This window comes from Callionymus lyra, chromosome 14 (assembly GCF_982586985.1).
Source record: "Callionymus lyra chromosome 14, fCalLyr1.hap1.1, whole genome shotgun sequence".
Taxonomy (NCBI): domain Eukaryota; kingdom Metazoa; phylum Chordata; class Actinopteri; order Syngnathiformes; family Callionymidae; genus Callionymus; species Callionymus lyra.
The window spans coordinates 9,191,633-9,214,357 of NC_141831.1; the positions used below are offsets into that span (position 1 = coordinate 9,191,633).

Sequence of the window (22,725 nt, forward strand, 5' to 3'; positions counted from 1 at the left end):
GACACCCCCCCCCACCCCCCTCGAGTAAATTAATAATGGAGGCTATTTTAAGGGTGATCAGAGGAGTCTGAGAACTCGCCAGACGTGAGCAGGCCACACAGGGTGGAATGGAAATAAAAAAATCATCCACTAATTATCCACTAATGTACAAATCAAGCTTGCAAAGATATTTTACCTCGTTTATTTTAAATCAAATTTAACGTTCATGTTGATCTAACGACCTATTTGTCAGTGTTTAAGATAAGGAACGGATGTTATGGACGTCAACAATTATACATAGACTTCCAATAATGATGTTGAAGAAAAGATTTGATAGAGGAGGACGAACACAAGATATATTGATATAATAAAAATAAACACTGAGCCTCCAAGGATAAAAACAACAATACTTACCGTGAACAAACTGATCATGTAGAAACTTTTAGACAAGCGGCCAATTAAATCTGCACTTGTATCAATAATTTACAACTTGTTTAACTCTAAATAGAACAATGTATAAATAGCCGCACATGTATAATGTATGTGATGCATATGTCACTTGTCTCCGAGTAAGATAAAGAACACCAACTCTTTACAACGAGAGAATATAATGTGTGTAACGTGAGAGCGAGTTTTTTAATTTGGGTTGGAATCAACTTGTTGAAGTTCCTGCTTAATCCGGTGCAGCACGATACGAGCTCTCAGTCGAGCGCACGCCTCACGGCGCAACTAAGACCTCTTCATTAAATTAATCATCTTGAATTGGAGTCGCCTTGTTTCTACTGCATGTTGCTGAGCCGTAATGAGGGGCCCGGGGCCCTTCTGAAGGGGGGCAGGGGAAACTACATGCTATATATGCAGCACAAATGAGATGTACAGAAAAAGTTGTGATGAATTAATTGCATACTTTTTTTTTCAAATTGTTTGGAAATACTTCAATTTCATATTAATATCAGCAAACATATTAATTAAAATGCTTTTTTATTAGCTGAAAGACAGAAACACTTTGCTTTTAATGTTTTATCTTTAGCGACTTTAAAGTGGTTCACATGTTTAAATACAGGAAAGCTGAGTCAGGAAATTACATGACCAGGTGTGACCAGATGTGACCAGATGTGACCAGGTGTGACCAGATGTGACCAGATGTGACCAGGTGTGACCAGATGTGACCAGATGTGACCAGATGTGACCAGATGTGACCAGGTGTGACCAGATGTGACCAGATGTGACCAGATGTGACCAGATGTGACCAGATGTGACCAGGTGTGACCAGATGTGACCAGGTGTGACCAGATGTGACCAGGTGTGACCAGATGTGACCAGATGTGACCAGGTGTGACCAGATGTGACCAGGTGTGACCAGATGTGACCAGGTGTGACCAGATGTGACCAGATGTGACCAGATGTGACCAGATGTGACCAGATGTGACCAGATGTGACCAGGTGTGACCAGATGTGACCAGATGTGACCAGATGTGACCAGATGTGACCAGATGTGACCAGGTGTGACCAGATGTGACCAGATGTGACCAGATGTGACCAGGTGTGACCAGATGTGACCAGATGTGACCAGATGTGACCAGATGTGACCAGATGTGACCAGATGTGACCAGGTGTGACCAGATGTGACCAGGTGTGACCAGATGTGACCAGGTGTGACCAGGTGTGACCAGATGTGACCAGATGTGACCAGATGTGACCAGGTGTGACCAGGTGTGACCAGATGTGACCAGATGTGACCAGGTGTGACCAGGTGTGACCAGGTGTGACCAGATGTGACCAGATGTGACCAGGTGTGACCAGATGTGACCAGATGTGACCAGATGTGACCAGGTGTGACCAGGTGTGACCAGATGTGACCAGATGTGACCAGATGTGACCAGATGTGACCAGATGTGACCACTCATTAGACACGGACAACGTATTAAGTTTGAGCTTTAAATGAAGGATGATATTATTGGGTAACAATCACATCATCAATGGACATGAGCTGCTTGGTAAAACACTTTTGAATATTATATTTTTGAATATAACTTTGTTTTGTTTTTTGCCCCATTTATATTGAAAAAACTTTTTTTTAATTACATTTTCACGTTTATTAATTTAACTTCTACCATAAAATTTACAGATGAAGTGCCAGACATATTAGTTGTATAACAAGACAAATTTATAACGAAATACATTTCATACAATTGTTTCAGGAAATTGTAAATTTGTTGCTATGAAAACTTGCTTCAGAAAATTGTCAAAATTCATAAAGTTAATAAATTTGTTCTTTCGAAATAATAAATTTATTTCAGTAAAATTTGTTACAGTGAATTGCGTCTGAAAATTAGTTTCAAAGTTTATAAATTTGCTTCAGAGATTGATTTATGTATCGGAAAATTTGCAGATTTGCTTCAGAGACTTGTAAATATGTTTCAGAGTTTGCAAATGTGCTTCAGAGAATTGTAAATATGTTTCAGAGTTTGTAAATGTGCTTCACAGTATTGTAAATATGTTTCAGAGAGTGTAAATGTGCTTCAGAGAATTGTAAATATGTTTCAGAGTTTGTTCATTTCCTTCAGGAAATTGCAAAGGTGTTTCAGGGTTTGTAAATGTGCTTCAGGGAATTGTGAATGTGTTTCAGAGTTTGTAAATGTGCTTCAGGAAATGGTTAATGTGTTTCAGGGTTTGTAAATGTGCTTCAGCGAATTGTAAATATGTTTCAGAGTTTGTAAATGTGCTTTAGGTACTGAAAATGTGTTTCAGGGTTTGTAAATGTGCTTCAGCAAATTGTTAATATGTTTCAGGGTTTGGCAATGTGCTTTGGGAAATTGGAAATGTGTTTCAGGGTCTGTTAATGTAATTCAGGGAATTGTAAATATGTTTCAGGGTTTGTAAATGTGCTTCACAGAATTGTAAATATGTTTCAGAGTTTGTAAATGTGCTTCACAGTATTGTAAATATGTTTCAGGGTTTGTAAATGTGCTTTAGAGAATTGTAAATATGTTTCAGAGTTTGTTCATTTGCTTCAGGAAATTGCAAATGTGTTTCAGGGTTTGTAAATGTGCTTCAGGGAATTGTGAATGTGTTTCAGAGTTTGTAAATGTGCTTCAGGAAATGGTTAATGTGTTTCAGGGTTTGTAAATGTGCTTCAGCAAATTGTAAATATGTTTCAGAGTTTGTAAATGTGCTTTAGGTACTGAAAATGTGTTTCAGGGTTTGTAAATGTGCTTCAGCAAATTGTTAATATGTTTCAGGGTTTGGAAATGTGCTTCAGGAAATTGGAAATGTGTTTCAGGGTCTGTAAATGTAATTCAGGGAATTGTAAATATGTTTCAGGGTTTGTAAATGTGCTTCACAGAATTGTAAATATGTTTCAGAGTTTGTAAATGTGCTTCACAGTATTGTAAATATGTTTCAGGGTTTGTAAATGTGCTTCAGAGAATTGTAAATATGTTTCAGAGTTTGTTCATTTGCTTCAGGAAATTGCAAATGTGTTTCAGGGTTTGTAAATGTGCTTCAGGGAATTGTGAATGTGTTTCAGAGTTTGTAAATGTGCTTCAGGAAATGGTTAATGTGTTTCAGGGTTTGTAAATGTGCTTCAGCGAATTGTAAATATGTTTCAGAGTTTGTAAATGTGCTTCACAGAATTGTAAATATGTTTCAGGGTTTGTAAATGTGCTTCAGCAAATTGTTAATATGTTTCAGGGTTTGGAAATGTGCTTCGGGAAATTGGAAATGTGTTTCAGGGTCTGTAAATGTAATTCAGGGAATTGTAAATATGTTTCAGGGTTTGTAAATGTGCTTCACAGAATTGTAAATATGTTTCAGGGTTTGTAAATGTGCTTCAGAGAATTGTAAATATGTTTCAGAGTTTGTTCATTTGCTTCAGGAAATTGCAAATGTGTTTCAGGATTTGTAAATGTGCTTCAGGGAATTGTGAATGTGTTTCAGAGTTTGTAAATGTGCTTCAGGAAATGGTTAATGTGTTTCAGGGTTTGTAAATGTGCTTCAGCAAATTGTAAATATGTTTCAGAGTTTGTAAATGTGCTTTAGGTACTGAAAATGTGTTTCAGGGTTTGTAAATGTGCTTCAGCAAATTGTTAATATGTTTCAGGGTTTGGAAATGTGCTTCGGGAAATTGGAAATGTGTTTCAGGGTCTGTAAATGTAATTCAGGGAATTGTAAATATGTTTCAGGGTTTGTAAATGTGCTTCACAGAATTGTAAATATGTTTCAGAGTTTGTAAATGTGCTTCACAGTATTGTAAATATGTTTCAGGGTTTGTAAATGTGCTTCAGAGAATTGTAAATATGTTTCAGAGTTTGTTCATTTGCTTCAGGAAATTGCAAATGTGTTTCAGGGTTTGTAAATGTGCTTCAGGGAATTGTGAATGTGTTTCAGAGTTTGTAAATGTGCTTCAGGAAATGGTTAATGTGTTTCAGGGTTTGTAAATGTACTTCAGCGAATTGTAAATATGTTTCAGAGTTTGTAAATGTGCTTTAGGTACTGAAAATGTGTTTCAGGGTTTGTAAATGTGCTTCAGCAAATTGTTAATATGTTTCAGGGTTTGGAAATGTGCTTCAGTGAATTGTAAATATGTTTCAGAGTTTGTAAATGTGCTTTAGGTACTGGAAATGTGTTTCAGGGTTTGTAAATGTGCTTCAGCAAATTGTTAATATGTTTCAGGGTTTGGAAATGTGCTTCGGGAAATTGGAAATGTGTTTCAGGGTCTGTAAATGTAATTCAGGGAATTGTAAATATGTTTCAGAGTTTGTATATTTGCTTCAGGAAATTGCAAATGTGTTTCAAGGTTTGTAAATGTGCTTCAGGGAATCGTGAATATGTTTCAGAATTTGTAAATTTGCTTCAGGAAATTGTAAATGTGTTTCAGAGTTTGTAAATGTGCTTCAGGTACTGAAAATGTGTTTCAGGGTTTGTAAATGTGTTTCAGGCTTTGTATATGTGCTTCGAGAATTGGAAATGTGTTTCAGGGTTTGTAAATGTGCTTCAGGGAATTGTGAATATGTTTCAGAGTTTGTATATTTGCTTCAGGAAATTGCAAATGTGTTTCAGAGTTTGTAAATGTGCTTCAGGTACTGAAAATGTGTTTCAGGGTTTGTAAATGTGTTTCAGGCTTTGTACATGTGCTTCGGGAATTGGAAATGTGTTTCAGGGTTTGTAAATGTGTTTCAGGGTTTATAAATGTGCTTCAGGAAATTGTAAATGTATAGATTAGTTGCAGGAAAGTTTACAGTTTGTAAATGTGCTTCAGGACACTGTCAATTTCTGTCAGGGATCATTTGTCAAGGAGAGAATATCGATTTGCACTTCTGAGCCAAAATTGACTGCATGATCGACAAAACAATAACAGAAACGTTCTTGTAAACAACAGCACAGCAACACACACACAAAAAAAATGTATATATATATATATATATATATATATATATATATATATATATATATATATAATTTTCAATTTCAAACAAACTTTCCTTCATTTTTTTGGTTAGAATCGCCTTCTCCCCCCAAAAAAAAACAAAGAAAAAAAACCTATATCCAGATGTCGTCATATATTTGGGTGCGGTCGGACAGTAACAGCATGTCCCGTACTCTACTCTAGGGGTCCCCCTCTACCTTCTAGCACCTCCTCCTCGGATCATGCGGGGAAGAAGAGGCGGCTCTCACTAAAACACACACACACACTCACACACACACACTGTCTCAGCCACGTCGCTCCATCCACACACACACACACACTCTCACACACACACTTTCCTGGACGCGTTCCTCACACACCATGCGAGGGTGAGTTCAAGGAGAACAAGCAGAAGAGGAAGAAGGAGAAGAGGAAGAAGAGGAAGAAGAAGATGCTGACGCTGTAGATTCCGTCACAGCCTCGGACAGGAAAGTCCTTCTTTTCATTTATTCATCGCGTGGATTGTGTCCATCGGCAGGGATGTCGCCGTCGTGTGTAGTTTGTCTCTTCTTGGGTAAGTTTATTCGCAGTGTGTGTGTGTGTGGAGGATGATGCTGATCCGCTGCGGCTACTTCTGTGTGTGTGTGTGTGTGTGTGTGAGAGAGAGTGTGTGTTCAACAGATACACGTTTCTGCTCGACTGTTGCTGCATGATGATGGATGTATATCAAGATCCTCTTTCAAGATCCTCTCAGTGTTTCTTATGCAGTGTTTTTCTTTCTTTCTTTTTTGTCCGCAGCATGACTGGTGTGAGTTTGAAAAAGCAACATGTTAAATTGACAATATCATGTTTACTGATCCATCATTTTCACTGGTTAATAATACATTTAAAAATCCAGAATAATTATTTTTTTAGAACATACCTGGAAGTCCCACTGGGGGGCAGTTCTCGCGAGGTGACAGAGTTCAGTTTGGGTTAAGAGGATTTAAATATTCAATACTTTTTTACTGATGGGGGGAAAAAAAGTGAATCAAAGTCAAGAACGCTGAGTAATCAAAAATGATAAATACAGAATTGATCTGTGTGAGTGTGCGTGTGTGTGTGTGTGTGTGTTTGTGTGTGTGGTTGTGTTTTTCTCTGCCCTGCGACAGACTCTAAGGGGGTCCCTCTCCATTTTCAAACAAAGTAAAAAATTGGTTGTTGAAGTAATTGATGGAAATAAAAAACACTGTTTATGGATATTTAAGAATTTAATAGTGTTATTACATCAACTGTTGAATATTAACTTTAAGGAAGCATTTAGTATCTTCAGTAACTTTTGACAACAATACGCTTATAACGTTTAACGTTAGATGTGTCTTGTTGATCTTTTAAGTATATATATTTTAACTGTGTATTGTTTGTGATTGTTAAAGCGCTTTGTGACCCTGGTCTAGAAAGGCACACTAGAAATAACTATTACTTACCATTATATCACCATTTTAAATTTTTGCCTCCATCTCCGTGTGGTCATCTGTGGTACTGCACACAATTTATTTAGTTAGTTTACGCAAAATTCGAATCTCACTCATTTTCTACTCACCCTCATGTCCACGAAGAGTTGGGATTATTTTCAGAATAATCTTTTCCCTTTTTTGGATTTATAGACAAAAGTGTTTGTTCATTTTAATGTAGCGACAGGAGCTCAGTTGTCTTTGTTATCATCTACCTGCAAAATTACACTTAAAAAACATCCATAAACCCCGTTAGAATGGACTTACATTTAATGAGATCAAAAGAAACAGATCCATTTATTTTAAACTGGCAGAGTTTAAATAGTTTACCGGATACATTTAATGTGGTGTCCCTCAAGGCTCTATATTAGGTCCTTTACCGTCCATCTTCTTTGCAGAATTTGGATTAAAACAAACCAAAAACAAAGCTATAATAGATGAAACTAACTACAAAAATAGAAACAAAATGTGGATTAAAAACTACAAAAACTTCTACAAGACTGAATGAATTCCTCACACACACAATTTACTGAAGTGAAGAATAAGAAGGGATTACTAACACATGCAAGTAACACATACACAGAAACATATCACCAAAATAAAATAGGAGGAAAATGCAACAATACAAAAAAATAACAAAAACACAAACTAACACAATCGTCGACAGTTACAACATATTAGCATTTTATAGTTGTGTGTACAGTTGCCAGATATATTTCTGAATTTGACTCAGAAAACTTTTTTTCCTTTTAAAAAAAAGAAAATCTTTGTTTCTTTTTGTTTCCACAATCAAAACATAAACACACTAATGAGGTCTATGCAGGTGCTTTAAGACATAGAGAGGTGCAGGTGGAAAAATGTAGCTTATTTTTTGAGTAAACTTGACTAAAACAAGCATCTTGATGTGTCAAGACTAACCAAAAAAAACACATTTCAGGCAGTTTTAATCAATAAAAATAATCGGTGTGTTGTCAAAATGTGCTTTATAAATAAAGTTAATATGGTAATGAATGGTATACACACCAAACTGGGGATGAATAGTGTAGATAATGTCACATCAGAGTGTGTACTTGATGTTAAAGCACAACGAAAAATCCAAGGTTCAACATCTCTGTACTAGCTCAGAATATAAATGTATGGATACTTTAAAATAAATAAATAGATGTATGGAAAAACACCAAATAAAATCAATATAAAAACTGTTGATCTTCAAGGTGGGTCTGTATAGAGATATGAGCACAGATACTGTTTTATGATCTTCACAAGTGGTCCCTTGTTTTTTTTTCTATTGATTAAAACTGCTTGAAATGTGTTTTTTTTGTTAGTCTTGACACAAGATGCTTGTTTTATTCAAGTTTACTCAAAAAATAAACCCGTGAACTGGTAAAAATGATTGAAAAATAACAAATTCTATGTGTTTTGTTTTACTTTCTTTATCTAAAGGTTACTCTCCAAACACTTCATAGTGAATTGAGAAAGTGACCCGGGACGAGATTGTTTTTCACAATCGTGGATGAATGACCAGGGTCTGGATTTGTGCAGCACATACAGATGATGAGGTTTTGGGTCCTCGGGGTGGGATGCTGGGTCTCTTGTTTCCCCCCCTTCTTCACTCTTCTCCCTTTCAACTCTATCTTTAGAATCCAGACTTTTCTAAGAGACTTTTTTTGCCTCTAGTTTCATGCAGCGGTGAAAAAATATCAAAGTGATGCGTCAAGATAGCCAGCAGCTGACATCTTCCCACATCCACCTTTTTTTTTCCATTTTTTTTTCTATCTCCCACCATCACAGAGAGACACCGAGTCGTCGTCGAGGCAGGAGATAAAGTGTCAGGAGTCGAGCTGACATACGTTTCCAGAGCCCGAGGTTATAAACTGACAGTCCGCAGTCACCGATCCCTTCAAATCTCCTTGGTTTTCATTCTCCCTCACTCGCCCTGTCTCCTCCGCTCACCTCTCCGCTGTGTGTTAATGCTCACACTGTGGACTCGCTCCAAATACTCCTTCTAAATATACCGCGTAACGAGCCGGAGACAAAACACATGTCATTACAGGAAGCAACAAATTATTATTATTATTAGTTTTAATCTCTTCAAGACTATAAGTTTAATTAAAATCGCATGTTTAAAAACAATTGTCCACTTGAAGAAGCTTTTTTGTTTTGTGTACGTCATATAATTACTATCAATCATATTTCATCCTAGACTACAGTATGTTATGGTGTATACATCATATACGTACAATGTAATGTAAGCCATAATTAGATAATAAAAAAGTGATTAGATATAGAGACATATACAGGAAATGTAAATCCCGAAGTATGTTTAAATGGATATAAATACACTCATGTATATGACTTAGTATAAATAAAATGAAACAGAGTTTAAATAAATCCATATATCCAATTTATGTTGCCCATTTCCAAAAACTCTTTCACCTGTTTGTTTATTTAAAGGTTGGTAATAAAATAATAAAACACTTTTTGGAAATTAGCAAAGTAAATTAAATGTTTGTGTTAAGTTATTTATTAAATTTCTGTCTGTATTTATTTCCCCTTAGCCATATATATGAGTGCATTTAAATCAATTTAAACTTATTCCAGTATATATTTTGCCATTTGTTTTGCCTGTGTTTCTATTTGTAATTGTTTTACCCGATTGTGTCACTCCTGGCATTCCATACAATATAGGAATAATACAATATAATAATACTAATTTTTTCAAACTAGATTGTTTTAAATTTTCAGCTGCAAATGGAAAATAATTTGAAAATGTGTATGTGTAATTTATTAAGAGCAAAATGACTAATTCCACTGATTTGTGAAAAAATGTTTTAGGTGTATATATATAGATATATATATATATCTATATATATAGAGAGAAAGAGATTTAGATACATGGATGAATAAGGATCATAAATTGTGTAAATTAATGTTTCTTAACCCTTGTTTTATCTCAGGGTCAAAGGCCTGAAAACAAATGTAATCGTTGCTTGACCCGTTGACCCTGACATAATCCAAGGGTTAAAGGGACACTAAGGTGAAAACCAAACTCTCCTGACTCACATGTTTCAATTGTTGAAGTCTTTCTCCCCAAGATGCAGTGATAAGTCTTTCATTAGACCATGTTTTGAACTTATTACTTTATAAAGTTCGTCTGAAATCTCAGCGAACGAGAGGTTACGAAAGCGGAGTCCACTCCGACCTTATAATGGCCTCACTCCTCCTCCAGCCAGCTGTAATCAAGCCCACTTTGTTTATACAACGAGTCCCTTGGAGGTCGAGACAAACCTCGATGTTTGACCAATCACAGCCGAGTGGGTGTGGTTAGGGTAAACAAGATTGAATCTCCAGAAAAACAAAGTATTTTCAGAGGGCGTATATAAAGATTTAATTGTTTGTTTAATGGGGTCATATGACCAGGCTTTACTGCATCATAATAACACAACAGAGATATTCAGCACCACGGAGAGCGTCTTTCCCACAACGGGTCGCCACTGAGAGAAATCAACACTTAAAGATAAATAACTCAATATTGTAACCAATCTCTAACCACCAAAAGATGTGTCCAAAATTGCTGCAGTTCCCCCTTTTGTTTCTTCCTCTTATGGGTTCCTGTGAATCCACGGCTCCAGCTCAGGGCTCATTGCACTGCGTCATGCAGTCGTCATGCAGCCAGAAACACACGGAGCAGTGGAGCGACGATCATCTCGATGACTCCATGCATCCCTAACATGACCAAACACCTTCATCAATGATAAAGGAGTGAACTGTGTTTGACCCGTGGCTGCTTTTCGACCCCAATGTCCAAATTTCAGTTTATAAATATAAGATTTACATTTACTTCTTGAGAGGACGGGCGACTAAAATATCATGTTTTATCTTAATTTTATTTTATATGCAGTATAAGTGTTACTAAAGTGTGTGCGTTTACTCGTTAGATAGTTTTGCTGATTCATTTGTGACTATAAACGCTGCTATCACAGTTCATCAAAACATGGTGATTGTTTACATTGAAATAAATTAAAAATACTAACGCATTTAAAAAACATCCCGAGCATTAAGAATTTTTTATATGTATATATTTATCTTTTGAAAAATATAATTAGAATAGTGATATTGTGAAGTCCCAAAAAATGTAAATCTATGGTTCTTATTATTGATAATATAATTATTATTAATTAAATAATTACATTTCTGTCATATTTATTATAACTGTCTTAAAAAAGGAGGATTTTCTCATATTAGCATTTGTGACTCTTGACACAGGAACCCCAGGCTTAAATGTCTAAAATTACTCTAAAAAAGCCGCAATATGTAAGATTAAAATAAGGTCTTTGGTCCCGCCCTAGTGTCTGAAAGGTGTAACTGCAATATTTCCAGGAACTATTTGAAGTCCTGTAATGTGTCGAGTCACTTGTCACTTCTTCAAAACTGTATTAAACATGATAGTGAAGAGTGAGTTTCCTTGGATGTTATTCATGACAAATTAATTTTAAATATAATATTAAATATTTCAAATATATAGACATAGTCTATAGAAGTATCTTTGTTGGTGTGAGAAAAAAAAAGGCTCACATTTCAACCCGAGGTCGACGGCAACATGTGCTGACCAGGCAGACGTCACATCTCTTTGGCTGTCATGCAGGGTTGTTTATCACCTGGATACACTGCAGCGCTACACACCTCTTACACACACACACACCCTAAAAAGCACACACACACACACACCCTAAAAAAAACACACAGACATACCCTAAAAAGCACACACACTAGGTGTGAATAAGGAGATTCTTTTTCTGATATGAAAATTCAACAGCACTATATTGATATTAAAAATTATAATTATATGTATATACATATATTGCTTTCAAATTACATTTTACTTTTATTGTAGTTATTTTATAGCTTATATTTCAATAAAGTGTGTATAAAATACTATTATTTTTATTTTACATGCAAATAATCACAGCGTTTGTTAATTTTTGTAAAGTATTCAAACATCTGGCGGATAGATGGCAACAGTCATTATGTCCTCTACTGCTAAAGGAACAATTAAATTGTGCGATGACTGAGGACGAGAGGATACAGTGACTCCAGCAGCTTTTAAAGCAGATGTTTGGACATATTTTGGTTTCAACACAAATGAAAGCAGTTACGACTTTGTCAAGAGTCATGTGGTCTGTAAATTCTGCAACACCAGAGTCAAGTACTGGACAATACTACATAAATATCCTTGTTACTACAGTATCACTATATTCTGTATTGTTGCACTTGTATCATGATACTGCATCGCCAAATTATAGATACTACACATCCATATTTGCGACACCTTCACAAGACACAACCTCACTGGGGAAAATAAATGTAGGTCCGGAAAAATGATTTTAGATCCATGTTAAGAAACTTTAGATATTAAAAGATTCTAGCAATGCCTGAGGACGAGAGGATACATTAACTCCAGCAGCTTTTTAAGCTGATGTTTGGACATATTTAGTTTCAAAACAAATTAAAACAGTTATGACTTCGTCAAGAGTCATGTGGTCTGTAAATTCTGCAACACCAGAGTCAAGTACTCAAAAATAATGCAAATATATACTTGTTACTAGAGTATCATTATATTCTGTATTGTTGCATTTGTATCATGATACTGCATTGCCAAATTATAGATACTAAACATCCATATCTGCGACACCATCAAAAGACAGAAACTCTCTGGGGAAAATAAATCTAGGTCCAGAAAAATTATTTTAGATCCATGTTAAAAGATTCTAGCAATGCCTGAGGACGAGAGGATACATTAACTCCAGCAGCTTTTTAAGCTGATGTTTGGACATATTTTGGTTTGAAAACAAATGAAAGCAGTTACGACTTCATCAAGAGTCATGTGGTCTGTAAATTCTGCAACACCAGAGTCAAGTACTCAACAATACTACAAATATATCCTTGTTGCTACAGTATCACAATATATATATTTTTGCCCCTGTATCGCAATACATATCAGATTATCGGCAACACACACCCTAGAAAAAACAGACACATGCACTCCTTAAGTAAAGGCTCATATTGAAAGTTGCACATGGCTCGGGGTGAAAAAGAATCACTCATGGGTCGGGACGCTCAAATTTATCGACACAGGCTCTCAGTAATAAAGAAGGGTCAGCAGGCCAAGTGGAAAATGCTGAATCTAGGAAACGGTGATTCATGAGCTCATAACTCAGGCGGCAGCGACAGATGCAGCGAGGAGGGTGTGAGGGATGTTTAGGACGGAAGCACGAGCGAGCATGAAGGCGACACATGGGAGAGAAATAATTAGGGAATACCTCCCGAATGTGGCCCGAGCGCCGAGTGGAAGATGTCAAAGAGGGTTATAGCAACAATGCTCGTCTGTGGCCACAGCTGTGGGATCTACGAAAACGGATGCTTGAAATGGAGGTTCTGCATCTGGTCAGAACACCGGCCTGTCCTCAGAGATTTTCTCTCGCCGGGTCAGGTCCGTACCTGCGAGAGCTCATTACGAAGATCTTCTTTAATGATGCACCGCTATTGCCTCTCCCCCCCACCTCGACCCCTCAATGAGGTCGATGGCCCCCTGCTGTCCCCCGAGACCCCGCAGCTCCAGTACATTTACCCTAAAACTTAATTGACAGTTTGATCCTTAAGTCTTTAAATGTTTCAGCAGCAATGAAGATGTGTCACTTTCCAACGAGCCATAAAAGAACCGAGACTAATACTATTGTAATTGTAATCTATACTTACTTCTATACTTTGATGCTGAAAAATACATTTTAAAATACCCTCAAACAATCGCTTGCAAGAGCTAAAATTAGTAGAGTAGACTAGTAGTAAATAATAGAATTTTTAAAATGTAAATTGTTTAATTTTAGGGGGGTCTTCAGCCACTATTTGTGCAACGGAAAGAGCTTAAATTGTGGAAAGAATTTATATGTATTATGTCATAAATATGGTCTTAATTCGGACGTCCTGTAATTTTCAGGGGGAGGTCTTGTAGCCCCCCCTTAAACACACGTATAATTCAGTAAGTAAGTAAATTATATTTATAGATCGCAATAAAAACAATACTCAAAATAAATAAAAAATAATACTACATTAATTTGTTAATATAAATTAATTAATTTAAAATAACAAAAGGTGCTGAAATTCTCTATACTTGATATATAAATATGGTTCAAATTCCATCAAAATTGGACATATTTAAATTTTAATGCCCCCCTTTGCGCAAGGAGCTTAAATTTCTGAACTATTTCTTATATATTATGTAATGACCATCTGGTTTAAATTCAATCAACATTGAAAGTATTTTCATTTTTAAGGAGATCTGTTGCCCCCTCTTTGCAACCCCATTCCTTTTCAAGAAGAAGCTCAAATTCTGGACACAATTTTAATGTATTATATAATAAATGTTGTTTAAATTCCATCAAAATTGATTGTATCTTAAATTCCCCTTCCTTCTTACAATTGCCAGAGGAAGCTTAAAAATCGTATGCGTTATGTAACAAATGTGGATTCAATTCCATCAAAATTGGACTTATTTGAATATTCATGGGAGTCTTTTGCTAGAAGGAGCTTAAATTCCAGAAATATTTCTTGCAAATGTTGTTAATTGTGTTTTAAATTTCATCAAAATTGGACTTATTTTCATGCGAATCTTCTGCCCCCGTCTTTTACTTAAGGAGCTGACATTCGGGAAACTTAAATATATATAAATATACTTTAAATTCCATCACAATTGGGCATATTATAATTATGTCTTATAAATAATATAATTATTTTCACTGAGATGTCAGTAGTCCAGACATCAGACACACACACACACACACACACACACACACACACACACACACACACACACACACACACACACACACACACACACACACACACACACACACACACACACACACACACACCCCCACACACACACACACACACACGCACACACACACACAGAAATTCACCACAGGAAAAACCAACATTTGATGACTAACCATTTATAACTTTGAAATATTGTGAGTAATGTGCAGAAATATTAAGTATTATTCTTCAACTTCTTGTAGATGTTTTCCTCTAAAAAAAGGAGGCGTTTATTTATTTAATTTGTGAGTCCGTCCATCAACGGGTATAAATAGAGGCACTTCCACACGTACTCATAGGGAGAGTTTTAATTGATTCATTTGAGTTTTGGAACACATTAGGCGCAGTAATGATCCGTCACCAGAGATGTTTGATGGCACCGAGGATAATGAGAGGCAGAAGGCCCGACAAGGACACCTTGCAGCCACATCATTAAGACACTTTGAGAGCAGAGTCTCTTCACGTTTGTTCGCCTGCACGTCAAGCCGCCCTTCGGACTGCACCACCCATCGCAACCCAATGTCAAACGTCTCCCCGAGCGGCTCCGTGTTCGCCCCGCGTTAAGATTATTCATGCTGACAGAGTCATGACTTGTTGGAGCGAGCACTTCTTCCCGCTCTCTAAGGTGGACTGGAGTCAGACCCGGCAACGTCTTGGCGAAGAGAGTCGAAACAAAAGCTCTGAGGTGACGGAGCTGCAGGGGGTTTTGTGAAAAAAAAAAGCTCATGCGTATGGACTTTCTCTCGTGTTCTGCTACCGGTCGGGGAGGAACTGGTGGGGATTGTGTGGATGTTGGACTGAGGAGTGATGAGGCCGTGACTAAGTCGACAGCACGAACAGGAGGAGAGGCAGCGACTGATGATGGTCGATCTCTCCGTGACACTAACACGACAGTGGAGTCTGCGTGTCAAGCCTGGCGAGAATCAACCAGCGTCGAGAACCAGGGCTGTGAGGAAGATATATATCGATACACCTCACGATACTGTGTCAATACTCGACAGCACTGTATCCATTTTTTTTATATTACATTTGGATTATATTTAGCATAGTACTATATTTTAATACAGTGTGTCTGAAGATTTTTTTTTATTATTTTTAATTACAATACGTACAACAATTCACAGCGTTTGCTTGTTTGTTTGTGTTGCAATTAAAAATCTGGCCAGTAGATGGCAGCAGTCATTACATGCTCCCAGCCATGACTCAGGACGAGAGGATACAGTCGACTCCAACAGCTTTCAAAGCTGATGTTTTGACATATTTATGTTTCAAAACAAATGAAAGCAGTTACGACTTTGTCATGTGGTCTGTAAATTCTGCAACACCAGAGTCAAGTACTCGACAATACTACACATATAATCCTTGTTACTACAGTATCTAACCATCCATCCATCCATCCATCTCTCTATTATATATCACAATATATCGTATTGTTTACCCTGTATTGTGACACGTATCACCTCAATCAAGTAAGTGAAGGATACACAGAATAGTTAGAGAAATACATTTTCTAAATATGTATATATATATTTTTTTCAGCATGCAAAAACAGTAATGAATATCATGTATATGCAGGAAGTAGGCTATGAGGATTGTAAATTCAATTTCGAAGATATTCCAACCTGACAAAAACTTTTATTTATGAAATGTATTTTTCACTTTACATCCACTAATGCATTTGTGGCATTTGTTAACTGGTTTGCACAGTAAGAAACAAATAATGAATATCATTTCTGTTCAAAGGATTATTACTGTCTGATTATTAGGTTTTTCTTCTATATTTTCTCTGGAGTAACATGAGTCTGTGACTCTTGACACATCGAGATCGAGTTCACTCATAAAATAAACCTGCAAACTAGTTAAAGTTACAAACTCTATAAGAATTATTTTTTGATAATAAAATAGTGAATATAGGAATATATATAATGCAGGTTGGGGACTCCTGTTCTATTGTACACACAAACAACCCAGCAGTCATTTTACTAAAGAGAATTTGCAAATTAATGCTTTTATTTCATTAGAAGCTACTGTTTTTATTTCTACTTTTTTAATTTCATCTTCAGATCACATCGATTTAATGATAAACGTAATCTTTAAAAATGGTCAGGGGGTCTTTCATGTTTGAGTTCACAGTGAAACAATGTTGTTTTTCTTTATATCTCGAAACTAAACAATGATATAGACTTTTTTTCCCCCATCTTCTTTACAGCTTCACTGATGTGTCCGGCTTTAGTCACGGCTTGACTGTACTTCCGTGGAGGAGACTGAGTGATGCCCCCCCCCTCTACTGTTTACCCTTCTGTGATTCTCTTGATACTGATTCATGTTGGCACTCCGAGCTCCTCCGAGCTCGCAGCCACAGATATTTAACTTTGCTCCGGAACGCTTCCTTCCAGGAGAATTGTCTTTGGAATGTCAAGGCCGGCACTATAGAACATTTAAATCTAACAAAAATATATTAGCGGGAGAATTTATTTAGACATTTTTTGTGATTGAGCTGAAGTTATGGGGAAAACGTCAAAAATAAAGGTCACTGTGTAATCATGGCATTGAAATGTATATATATATGATTTTTTCAAAATGTATTTCGGAAATGAACTGTCTTTCCCGTGGTATTAGATTTTTTTCAATGTACCTTAAACCGTCCTTTTTGCAACTGTTGATTGTTTTAATCTCGGCATTATTTTCAGTGACCAGCCTAAATTCAAATGGAACGACATGCAAAAACCGAACCTTTAGGCTGAGTCAGCAGGAGCTCTGGGCTGGTTTCTCTTTATCAAGATGGTCCCACACTTAATCACACTTATATAAGCTTATCTTTTAACAGGCTAGAAACCTAGAGCAGAACCAGACTCAGTGTTGACAGCCTCCTGCTGTGACCAGCTGGGGCGGCGGACAGGGTGATGGAGAAAAGGGAGAGGGATGGGGGGGCGGGGAGAAAAGACTCACATGCCAATATGACTTTGTGGAAAATCAAGTTAAAAACCTTTTGGACAGTTTTAACTTAAAATAAACAATTTATTGTCTCTTTCTATGTGCCCCCCTTAAAAAAAGCACCTGTGGTGGACCACTGCCTTAAATTATAAACATATCTGTCAAAAATGTTTTAAAAGCAGCAATATGTTAGATTGAAAATATTGTGTCTGGCCCCCCCCAGTGTCCGAAAAGTATAACTACAATGTTGTGGAGCCTCCAATGCTACAAACCACATATGTATTTGTTTACATAGGCTCTTGTTGTGACCTGTTCTTGGAAACTTTACAAAGTTCAACACTGTTTCTGAGTTTCCCAGCAAATACAGAAAATATAAAAAATAAATTTTATGTATTACTGGTTAAAGAAACGCTATTATGTTTTTCTATGGTTCACTGCAGTCATCCTGCTGGTCCAGCTCTCCACCTGCGGACAGACCGAGATGAAGAGGACGGTCGGAGACAACGCCACGTTACCCTGCCACCACCAGTTCTGGGTGGGCGATGATCCCACTTTGGACATCGAGTGGCTGCTCCTCAAACCCACCAATAGACAGAGAGTGGTATGTTTCCTCGGGTTATACAATTCTTTAAACTCTCTTATGTATCTTACACGTCACGTCTCAACTCGTGCCAACAGTTGATCACGTACTTCGCTGGGCGGGTTTTCGACCCGAACGAAGCGGAGCCCGGTCGCTTGGCTTTCGCCGGCGAGTACCTAAAGGGCGACGCGTCCCTGATGATCAGCGACTTGTCCCTGATAGACTCGGGAGAGTACAGCTGCAAGGTCAAGACCGGCGCACAGTATCACTGGAGCACCGTCACTCTCACGGTCCTGGGTAAGTGTCAGACAGCACTTAAACGCTCAGGATCTGTAGGGAAAGTGTACAAGTGCGTCGAGTCGACGATACATTTGTCTCTGTTCGTGACCTCAAGTGAAGCCGTCCAAGCCTCGCTGCTGGATGGAGGGGAAGCTACTGGAAGGTGGCGACGTGAAGATGAGCTGCAAGTCTACGGATGGCTCCGATCCCATCCACTACAAATGGGAGAGATTGTTAGACAAGGGGAAGTACGCAGGTAAACTTCCTCCTACAGCCCTGATGGGTAAGTGTTTCAATCTTATCTTGTCCTTAACTATTAGTTTCAGTATTTTAGACTAAAGTAAGAACCAGAATTTTAAAATAGATCCTGAAAGAAACTGCCACTGAATAGTTTTAAGGATCGGAGAAATGTGAGTTCTTCTACTAGAGCAGGTCAGAATTCTCGCTGCAGAGTTTTGTATTAACTGCAGGCGAGACACATCCTTCTTGTTAAGACATGAAAACAAACTGTTGCAATAGTCTAAACGAGACACAAACACATGGATTATAAACTCCAGACGGTGTTGTGACAACATTTTCCTAAGTTTAGAGATTTTTCTCGGTTGAAGGAAACGGTTTCTGGTTAGTTTTCTACAGTGTTGTACTAGAGACATGTCTTTGTCAAATACAACACCCAGGTTTCTCAGGCTCAGTTTGACAGACTGGCTTAAGTCACCCAAGTACTGACTCAACCCTGGAACCTCATCATCAGGAGCAATCACCAGAGTTTCAGTTCAGTCCATTTTTAAAAAACAACATTCAATTGTAACAAAACAATTTTTAGAACTATAATTAAATAATATTCAACTGTAATCAACCATTTTACGCTGATTATTTCATCAGTCACAGGAGGTCTTCTCCAGATCTTCCTCTCTAGACTGGTCCCAAATTTGAGGAAATAAGTCTCACAGAACACCTCCGCCCTATTGATATAACATTTTATATTGATTGTTTAGGTTTAATTCCTTAAAATCTTGAGCATTGAACACTTTTCTCTCTTTGAATTTCAGACTTAAAAAACCCAGAGATTGTGACACTGAGGAACCTGACCAAAGAGAGCAGTGGAGTCTATAAATGCACTGCTGCCAATGACGTGGGCGAGGACAGCTGCACCGTGGAGGTGAAGATGCACTGTAAGTGTCTCCATGATTACACCCATTTTTGCTTTTTCGCCTCGGATGAAACAGCATTTTTTCAACGCATGCTTTGATGTTTGCTCAGATGTCAGGGGTATCGGAGCGGTCGCAGGGGCTGTTGTCGGCGTGTCTTTCGGAGTCCTCCTGATCGCTCTTATTATCTGGATCGTCTTTTGCAAAAAAAAGATGAAAAAGTATGAGGAGGAGGAGACCCCTAATGAAATCAGGTGTGTGTGCATCTTATATAACGTGAATTATGTCAATTAATCAATAACATTTTAGGACGTAAAGGCCTTGAAATATTCTCTGCATATATTGAATCGTAATAATGTATGGGTTTCAAGGTGAAAGTGAGGGTAGCTCTGAAGTGGAGTGAATTTCGGAGCGAGAGGAGTATTTTGTCAACAATTTCTTCTACACGCGCAGTCAAGGTTGTGTAATCTGTAACATGCAGTTGCGCTATATAACCACTATAAGGTTCTGTCTCCATTCAAACACTTCCTAATCCCATTACAGCAAAGCCCTTCCAGTAGTTATCAGACAACCATCTTGTAGACCGACTTGCAAATCACACAACTTAATTTACTGTATATTTAAGACTATAATGTGCACAAGAGTTTTCTCAAAAATTGACTGTGAACCTTATAAGCCCTATCCAGCGCTTGAAAATCCTTCAAAAGGTTGATAAACTGTGAAGCAAAGACTGCAGAGTATGACTACTTACGTCATTGTAGTATTACTCCGCGAGGTTCCATAGTATTACTCCGGGAGAAAATGTATATTCTACAAAGCCAAACTATATTTGCGTTGTAATTTACTATCATTTTAAACCCTGTATAAGTACAAGAAACACAGATGTATGGATAAATTGTTAGACTTTTCGTACCTTTAAATAATCATTCATAAAAGCTTGTGAAGAGACATTTACCCATAACTATACCCAGGTGTCTGAGAAGAATTTGATGGGATTTTTTTGTGAATGAGTTACAAAGTTGAAGATAAAAATAAAGATCAAACCTCCAAGAGTGAAAAGATAATTTCATAATCAGACTCCTACTTCCTGGGAACAATAAACAACAACACAAACAACAATAATTGTTTTCTCTCTCATCCCAGGGAAGACGCTGAGGCCCCCAAGGCCAAGCTGATGAAGCCAAACTCCCTCTCATCGTCCCGCTCTGGTAGCTCTCGCTCAGGAACCTCTTCCACTCAGTCCATGGTCCACAACCTGGCCACACGTGGGCAGCTAGCTGGTGTTCCCGTGGCGGCATCTCGGAGGGAAAACTGCCAAACTTCCTCCGTTTCACAATCCACACCTGGCTACAATCAGACCACACACCAAAACCGCTGAGCCCGCCGGCATTCAACCCCACACCCCGAGATACACAGAACTTTATCCTCATGGAAGCCACCCCTTGTGATGATCCAAGTTGTTTAGAGGAGGCGGTGGACTTAACCAGGAGTCTCTTTGTCAATGTAAATAATCTCACCTGATGGACACGTGTAACGATTCACTGTTTTAAGATAAATCTGCAGGCAAGAGTAGGTTTCCGCTCATATGGAAGAACACATTACCAGAAGAATTACAGCCATTCACAGGTTCACTGACCATGTGACCATACTTCAACTTGCATGGTTTAATCTTCGAGACGTAAAAATACTACTGGAAAGATCGGTTTACAACAACATTTGTCATCTCACAATACAAATTCATCCTTAAATCTACTAAATGTCTCCTAGAAATGCTACAATGAGCCTCCATATGAAATGTGTATTTAACTTAAAACATGTATAAACTCCTTAATCTGTTTACATGCACGTGAGAAATGATTCAAACTAATATTTTTATGTATCAAGCATGTGTGGAATGTACGGTTTAATCAGAAATAATCAACAGCTAGATAATTATTTTGTCATACTTAACAGCTCTTTTTTTTAAATATACATTTTTTCTCATTTCATTGTTGTTTTTATTGGAAAGTATACTTTTTTTTTTTTTTTTTAACATGATGTAGTTTTAGAAAAGGTGTCCAAACATGTTCCATAAACACATTATCATTGAACAGATAAACCTTTTATTTCCACAAACTGAACATGATCGGCTTTGCAAGCACAAAACACCCTCCAGGTCACACTCAGGTTCTCCCTCATCAGATCTGTTTGTTTATCTATTTCCCTCCATCCTCGCGTTCAAACTCGACCCTCGTCGGAGGAGCCCTCCAGCACTTCCTGTGTCCTGCACAGCCAGGACCGGGAATGACGGGGTGGTCTATGCTTCCTCTCGAACAAGCGCCCTCAAGCCCAAAACTGCTCTATGTCCACAAATATCTCTTAGGTCCTATTATTATTATTATTTTCCCGTGGAGACAATCCTGCTGTGCTCAGCTGCCTGTGGAGTTGGACCTCATCACCAAAACAACATCTTAACTGCAGCTATGTTCCTGTGGCGGAGGGTTAAAAATTCAGGATGACACAATTATAGTCCGAGACATACTCCGACAAGGACTTAAAACGCTAATTATATTTATTCCATTTTTTCGAATTATAATGCTAATTAACAATTAAATAAAACCCATCTATTTTGACCACAGAATTTTTCCCCTACGCGAGTAGCAATTCTTCAAAAATGTGCCACAACAATAAACAATTATCTTAAACACTTAAATCAAAAAGATATGTAGACATATAGGCTCTTTTAAAAACTTTCCAAAGCTTTAAGAAAACACATAAAAGTTACACAAGCACTAGACACAGCCATAAGCATCGATAGACATGTTAGCAAACACACAGCGAAAAAAGATATTTAAAAGTCAGTTAAACTTGTATGTGTAAGTTCACCTGCTGCCTTAAAAAATGCATGTTAACTTAAATTGAGGTTCTGTTTCAATAATGTTTCAATAAAGTTGATACTACACTGTTGTACAGTAGCTGACTCAACTTTGTCGGTGAAATTTAAAAAGATCGAGTTGATGTTTTGATAGTTTTATAGTCTCCTTTTACAAACTG

At 37.5% G+C, this 22,725-nt stretch overlaps 1 protein-coding gene across 1 annotated transcript; it reads left to right on the forward strand.

Annotated features, from left to right (window-relative positions):
- Positions 1-5,462: 5,462 nt before the first annotated feature.
- clmpa (CXADR like membrane protein a) lies at positions 5,463-22,638 on the forward strand. Its single transcript, XM_087808220.1, has 7 exons — positions 5,463-5,960; positions 18,126-18,286; positions 18,364-18,562; positions 18,660-18,827; positions 19,594-19,716; positions 19,805-19,946; positions 20,836-22,638. Exons 1-7 carry the CDS (start codon positions 5,927-5,929, stop codon positions 21,068-21,070), a joined length of 1,062 nt encoding a protein of 353 aa, XP_087664346.1. The 5' UTR covers positions 5,463-5,926; the 3' UTR covers positions 21,071-22,638.
- The last annotated feature ends 87 nt before the right edge of the window (positions 22,639-22,725 follow it).

Excerpts from the sequence above, each read along its gene's own strand:
- clmpa (XM_087808220.1), top strand. The coding sequence starts at position 5,927 with ATGTCGCCGTCGTGTGTAGTTTGTCTCTTCTTGG. Across the intron at positions 18,287-18,363 it reads CCACCAATAGACAGAGAGTG|TTGATCACGTACTTCGCTGG; the intron begins GTATGTTTCCTC and ends TCGTGCCAACAG. Across the intron at positions 18,828-19,593 it reads TCCTCCTACAGCCCTGATGG|ACTTAAAAAACCCAGAGATT; the intron begins GTAAGTGTTTCA and ends TTTGAATTTCAG.